Source organism: Hyperolius riggenbachi, chromosome 2, assembly GCF_040937935.1.
Source record: "Hyperolius riggenbachi isolate aHypRig1 chromosome 2, aHypRig1.pri, whole genome shotgun sequence".
In the NCBI taxonomy this organism is placed as follows: domain Eukaryota; kingdom Metazoa; phylum Chordata; class Amphibia; order Anura; family Hyperoliidae; genus Hyperolius; species Hyperolius riggenbachi.
The window spans coordinates 411,570,908-411,578,471 of NC_090647.1; the positions used below are offsets into that span (position 1 = coordinate 411,570,908).

A 7,564-nucleotide genomic window follows, 5' to 3' on the forward strand; every position below is an offset into this window, starting at 1 on the left:
GTTCTTGTGGCAGTCTTGGTTTGCAAGTATAAATTATATATTTTGTGGTGAAAACTCTATTATCAGAACATACTATATTGTATTGGGTACCTGGTGTCCCTGTGTGTTTTGTTTTGTTTTGTTTAGTAACCTTTTGGTAACTCCTTAAGTGTTCCTTTGGTAGAACAGCGATTTACAAATTACATTAGTAAAGCCAACATGATTATAGATGTTGGTCGCTAAACATTGTTTAAAAGCAATATAAATTGAAGAAGGTAAATTGGGTGTCATTATGGGTGCTGCAATGTTAATTGTGGCTATAGCGGAGCCCAGAGGATAATTTGGGACCAGTAATTAGGCTGTGATCTTCATACTTTGTCAACCAAAATTATCAGTTATCAATCGTCTCAAGTGCCAGGTGTTGGGCATGTGTACTAGGCTTAGGATTCGTCCTATTCAGGCGAAGGTACCTACACACAGAAAGCTGCAAATTCCTGTGATTTCTGTGCATGGTGCTAACCTCAACTGCAAGAAGGCAGCTGCCATAAAAGTAAAAAAAATTGCTATCAGAAATCATCTGTGAGAAAAGAGTAACCATGCAAAGATACTGTGGTTAGCATATCTCTTACTTTAATATGCCTAAAAATGATGCATTTATTGGATGTATTCATTAAAGGATGCCAGAGCTGAAAATGTATGGAGAAGCGGGGGGAGCAGGCATATACTACCGCCTGTCCTGATGCCCACCACTCCCCCGTTCTTCTCTCTGCCCCCCAGTGCTCACCTAAAAGCCCCCCAGGGTCCTCTTCAAGGGAACTAGGCACTGTTTCTTTCACTGGAATTTATCCTAGCAAAGAAGCTGCCATGCCCCCCCCCCCCCTCCCCTTCTCACAGTCCTTATTTATAGAATTCAGAGATGCTATCTTGACACATTCACTCTAAATAATCTCTTTGAACAAACTGTCCTATTTACCCACTACCCTCTGATGAAAAGGTATTGTTGACTTCTTGGTAATGACTCTAATAAAACAGTTAGCTTCCTGAAATCTCTGTGGCCAGGGACATATGGGGAGATTTGCTGAAGTAGGCTAATAAAACTACTTTATTAAAATAAACTTCCATATTACCTTTTATTTTATATTCAATGAGACATATTGTTGGCATGCATTTGTCATGTGCTATTGAGATGCCCTAAGTGCTAAAAATGGTGCTCAGTTCACTTTCAGGTCGCCAGGGTGGGGATTACTGATCACATGGCCAGGAGCGCACTGCGTATGCCGTCAATACGGCATGCACAGTGACATTTGCATTGCGCTCCTAGCCACAGGCATGTGCTGTAGGATGCACGCAGCCCTGCCTGCGCAGTAAGCCCGACCCTGGCGACTGGAAGAGGATCCCGGTGGACTTTTAGTTGAGCTACGGGGGCAGAGAGGAGAACGGGGTGGGCATCAGGACAGGTGGTAGTATATGCCTACTCCTATCCCTGTTTCACCAAACATTTTTAGCTCTTATATCCTTTAAAGGACTTCTGAGGCCAAATGTCCCCCCCCCCCAAAAAAAATAAGAAAGTTAGATACCTGTATAACTTTGGTGGACACGGAGGATGCCGTCCGTGCCGTTCCGCCGGGTCCCCGCCTATCAATATCCCCCCGAATGGCTCCCGACCCCACGGCCAGGGTCGGGCTCTGCTGCCTGTAGATATATATACCTGTTGCCTGACTCTCCTGCTGATCCTGTGTCTCTAATACTTTTAGCCACAGCCCCTGAACAAGCATGCAGATTAGGTGCTCTGACTCAAACCAGACTGGATTAGCTGCATGCTTTTTTCAGGTGTGTAATTCAGCCACTTCTGCATCCAAAGAGATCAGCAGGACTGCCAAGCAACTGGTATTGTTTAAAAGGAAACATCCATATCCCTCTCAGTTTAGGTTCCCTTCAACTGTAGTGTTTTTTTTAAGTGAATTGGGATGTGAGAGAATATCTGAACTGCTATTGCTGATTTCATTTCAATACATAGCTGGTTGGCTGTTATGTCTATGTGTTGCCTTTAGGGCCCGTTTCCACTTTAGGGCCGAATCCGCAGAGTTTCCCCGCAGGCAAATCGCGCGGGGAAACTCTGCCATGGGAAACAATAGCGCTGCCGGCCGAATCGCTTTCCTTAGTGATTCGGCCGTCAGTTTCCGTGCGGAAGGCTGCGAATCCCATAGCTGTGCATGGCACGGCTTCTGGTAGGTGTCACCGCGCGTCTCGCTAGTGGAAACGGGCACTTAAAGTGTAACTGTTGGGGCAAAAATTAAAAATCAATTTTCTTCTTTTTTTTTTTTTTCTGGTAAACAAGTAATAAGGATGCTAACCTGGCAATCCTAAAGTTAAAGAGAAACTCCGACCAACAATAGAATTTTATCCCAATCAGTAACTGATACCCCCTTTTACATGACAAATCTATTCCTTTTCACAAACAGACCATCAGGGGGCGCTGTATGACTGATAATGTGGTGAAACCCCTCTCACAAGAAACTCTAAGGACCGTGGTACTTCTGGCAGTTTCTTGTCTGTGAACCTTGTTGCATTGTGGGACATAGCTGTTTACAGCTGTTTCCAACTGCCAAAAAAGCATGCAGCAGCTACAGTCACCTGCCAACAGTAAAAATGTCACCATGCAATAAATGTCAGAATGTAAATTAGGGATATAAAAGATTTTACAATGGGCAAACACGGACTAAATCATTTATACATAATTAGTGTAAAAATGAAGCACTTTTTTTATTACATTATTTTCACTGGAGTTCCTCTTTAAAATCACTATTACTTTTTTTTGTTGATCATTTGATCATTCCCCAGTTTGCCTGACTTTTATTTGGTACACACAGAATTTGGTACACAAAAAGGAAGTTACAGTGCATGCTGGGTTGTCCTGTTTTGCTGCTCTACTTCCCCTCAGACTTAAAGTGAACCAGAGACGAAGCACCCTCATGTATTTTACCATACTGATCAGTGGGGACGTTAGAGAAAACACCTACCCTGCTCTGTTTCATTTTTAACTGTTCAGCTTGCTTCTTAGCAGCCATGATAAAATCCCCAACTGAGCATTCAGTCTGGCTTTGCTCAGGAATTTTTATAGCTGAGTCTGTGTTCTCTGGTGTCTTTTCAAGCCCAAGCCTGCCCCCTTGTGGCTCTGCTCAGGAATCATTATAGCTGAGTCATTATAGCAAAGCCAGACTGAATGCTCAGTCAGGGATTTTATCAGGGCTGATTAGAAGCAAGCTGAACAGTTAAAAATGAAACAGACAGCACGGTAGGTGTTTTCTCAAATATTCCCACTGATATATATGGTAAAATACATGAGGTTGCTTAGTCTCTGGTTCACTTTAACTAATGCAGCCTTTCTTAAGGCCTTTCTATAGTGACGGGCGGGCAAATCAGGCAGAGGAGAGTAAGAGAGGAAATTGCATCAGGATTGGCTTCAAAATACCCACTCTTAAAATGGGAAATGCTAAAATCAAAACGTGGACAGTACATTACATATGTTATGTAAGTAGAGCAAATATTTATAGATAGTATGGCTAACAGCTCCTATTTAATACATTCTGCTTTACTAATGTAAAACAAGTATAAGCTTTCGCTTGCCATGTATCTTCCTAGATGGCAATTGTCGCTCATATTAGTTTTCCCTTTAAAGCTTCTATACGCAGTATGTAGACACCACTCCTGCTTTAATAGTATGTATATGTGTATATAAAAAATAATTTTCCTTATATTGCTGTAGTGCTTTTATGAATAACCGATTATCCAGAGTATACCATGATAATGTTTGTAAAAGTAAGTTAATCTAGTATCTTTGTGAATGTTGCTATCCTGCCCCGTGATGCTATGACAGATTACCATATTTAAGTTTACCAGTAATTTTAGAATAATTTTGTTAATATTTTATCACATCATGATGATTTTTTTTATTTTTACTTTATCGTATTTTATTGAATTATAATCTTGCACTTTCAAATTACAGGATGAATCTCTTCAACGTCTCCAGAAAGAATCAGAAATACTCCAGAGAACATATGCACACTACTTTGATCTAACAATTATCAACAATGAAATTGATGAAACTATTAGACATCTGGAGGAAGCCATTGAGCTTGTGTGTACAGCACCGCAGTGGGTTCCTGTGTCTTGGGTCTATTAGACCACTCAAAGAGGAACTGTTGGCATTTTATTATTTCTAAAACACCTCGTGCAGTACTTTGAGAAACCTCTTAGTTGGCATATGTCAACTGGTCTTGGCCCCTAGAGACTACCTAAATGTAGTGTGACCTGAATTTATAATTATTGTTATGTCCTTATAGATGGAAATGAACTGAGCAAATTTACATTTTAAAGAGACAGTATCTGTTATTTGTTTTGTTTTTTCATTTTCCTATATTGTTAATTTTTTTTTTTAAATATATGCATTATTCAGTTCTTTGAAATGTTCTATGTTTAAATACCATAGCTTTTTTCTCTTCAAAGGCCTCTGAAAACTGCACAAGTGATATGCTGCTTTTTGTAATCTATTTTAAAAATAGGAAACTTCATTAATTTAGTAGGGGTTGAACACTACATTTTAGAAGTTTTGTTTTTTCTTGTGGGTCAATAGTAAAGGTGTATTTATTTACTCTAAATAGCCTTCGTCTATTGAAAAAGGAGATACCACAAATGTTATGGCCTTTTCCATTTACAAATACTTTAAAACAGTTTACTATGTTCAGTAGTAATTTTATTTGATACTGTCTCTTTGAAGAGGTCTGTAAAACAATATAAAGATTTCAAACTGGGTCTTAATGCATGTGGACAGTCGCAAGCGTTTATACTGTTGGTGTATCTGTGTTGAACAAAACTGTAACTTAATTTTACAGAAACATACATTCCGTTCATGGGAACCGTACCCGAGGGAGTTAAATACAATTATTATAACTGAGTTGTAAACCTATGCACATCCCTTGCATTTTAGGCAACTTTATAAAAAGATACAGATTTTTATTAATCATGTAGTGAAATGTGTTTGTAATTTGTCTCAATTTAATTTGATGTAAGCAGGGAAGGGTTATTACATTTTTCCCTCATTCTTTTGCCATTTTGGGTCTTTGTTGTCAAGAGAGTATTAATGTATAATTAAGTTGTAAGGAATGTTTTTTTCCTCTTTCTTTCTCTCTCTCTCTCTCTCTCTCTCTCTCTCTCTCTTATGCATATGTAATCGTTAAAAATGCACAACATTTTAAAACTTATATAATGAAAGGTTTCGGGGACCTCTATAAAAATCAACAATATTACATATGAACAAAAATGAAAGCAGAAAATACCCTGTAAATTTTGAATGGAATCAATTTAGCCTGACCAATATTTTATTTTAATTTTTTAAATATGTCACTTTATGTGCTCGTTTATACACAATTTGGCCATTCATTTGGGAAACAAATATAATTCTGGTGGTCTATTGATGATGGTACAAGCAGTTAGTCCAATGGGTGCGTACTACATTTGGTCTCAAGGAAGTTGCTAATGGGTTATTTTTTACCCAGTCTCTACTCATTTCTATTGGCACAACAATATAGTTCAAACGTCTGAAGCACAAGGTCTGCATTATGTAACCATAATGAGTTAATCAAGTTATTTGAAATATATATATATATTTTTAATTAGAAAACATCAAACAGAATGCTGAAAGAAAATTGTCACTTTCGTAGAGAAACAGGCATTGTTGGGTGGAGATAATCTGCTTGCTAGCTTAAAAACATACAATTTTCAAATCAAGGTTACATTTTACTGCTTAATTATATATTTTTTTGTTGTTAATTATTTCAACAGCTACAAATTAGGTGGGTTTTGTTTTGTTTGTTTTTTGTTTGTTTTTTTGCTCAAATCCATAACAAAAAAAAGTTTTCTCTCTGGATTGGGAACCTAGTCTTTTTGTATTTGGGACGTTGTCTAGAGGGAAAACTGTCCATTCTGAAAATGTGTTTTGTGCCAGTAAACCAAAAATGCAGTGTCTTCATCCAACATGCTTGGTTATCTCCAACAATGTTCTTTCTATTGTTAATATTTTCTTTTTTTATGTTGCATATGTTGTCTTGTAAATTTTCAAGTTCATTGTAAACTTCCATAAGAAACTTCCTTAAGGATGGGTGGGTAGGATACAGTTAGTGAATGAAAATAGTGAAAAAAAATCACCATGAAAGTATAAATAAAATCAGATTTATTTTGTTCTGTGCTATTTTTATTTCTCTGACTCCTTCTTTTAAATCTTTAATAACCAGTTTTATACTGTGTGTAATGTGACTGACATGTTAATAGATATCATGGCTCCAGACTGCCTCATATAATTAAAAAATATTACAGTAGTAAACATTTTTATGACTGCATCTTAAAAAGAACACTGATCAGAATATATAAATATTTTATTTTACTTGCCACTTGCAGCATCACCTAAAGTAGATAAATCCATTTCAGATTTTGATGGTGGTTCATTGCAATGGTATTGTTTCTCACAATGAACTTGTTTCACTATTTTTTTTATTTATTTTTTTTAATCCATTTTGTTCTCTGAAATCACAAACTCTCATCCGTTTTAAAATAACTGGATGGAGAAAATACTGGTGCTAGTGAAACCCAATTACACATTGTTGCTTAATAGGTTTCTTATATAAAGGACAATGTCAATTTTTTAGGTTTCCTAATCTAACTGGTTGTTTTACAGTTGAAATATCTTGCCAAGAAGATGTTTGTTTTCAGTGCCTGTTACCATCATACTGATTGAGCATTCAGATCCTGTAAATTGCGTAAAATGTTCTATAAAACATTAATTGTATTTTATTTCAGAATTGTTATGACATAAATACATCGTGCTGAATGTTGAGGTTAATTCGTCTGTGTACTAATTTGCTCCAGACTAAGGGCTACATCTCTGATTACTGTTAAATTTAAGGGTGACTTTTAGTGAATTTGAGTTATTCTGTATATGAAATGCAGTGTGAAATTACTCTTACAACTGCCTTGCTCACTTGGATTTTAGATTTTACCTGGACTGGATTAGTGCATCGATGAATAACCAGCCACTATCTTCATTAAATAGTATGTACATTGGTTAGCATTTTCCTGTGAGAATTGGCATAATCCAGTATGAAAGATTCAGCTGTACAATAGCTCATAAGGCAGAAAAAAAAGCAGATACTGTCACTTTGTAAGAATGGTAATTCAGAATTAAAGACAGGTGAAAGATATTTGCAATATGTTATTCCTGTGTTTTTCTTTTTCATCATTGTTCATTTCATAATCGGAATTACGGCCTGATTGATCTACTTCACCCAAAATTGATATTATGATTTTATTAATTTGTGGTTATGCTTGATCCACTGTCCACATATCCATTATGTTTTGGGAAAGATTAAAACATGACAAATATTTTACAATCCTTCCCTGTGCATGGCTAGCTTGTGAGCAAAAGGCTTCTTGTGACCCACATATCTGCACTGTACAAATTACTCAAATAAGGGTGTCAGTCTCCACTAATCAGTTCTTTGACATGCAGAGTACCGTATATACTCGAGTATAA

At 36.9% G+C, this 7,564-nt stretch overlaps 1 protein-coding gene across 17 annotated transcripts in view; it reads left to right on the plus strand.

The window, feature by feature from the left end:
• Window positions 1-7,232, plus strand: part of CASK (calcium/calmodulin dependent serine protein kinase) — a 461,253-nt gene extending 454,021 nt beyond the window's left edge. For all 17 annotated transcript variants that reach the window (XM_068269833.1, XM_068269836.1, XM_068269834.1 and 14 more), the window contains one exon: window positions 3,986-7,232. In XM_068269833.1, coding sequence (XP_068125934.1) covers window positions 3,986-4,162 — 177 coding nt within the window. In that variant the 3' untranslated portion in view covers window positions 4,163-7,232. The remainder of the gene's footprint in view (window positions 1-3,985) is intronic.
• The last annotated feature ends 332 nt before the right edge of the window (window positions 7,233-7,564 follow it).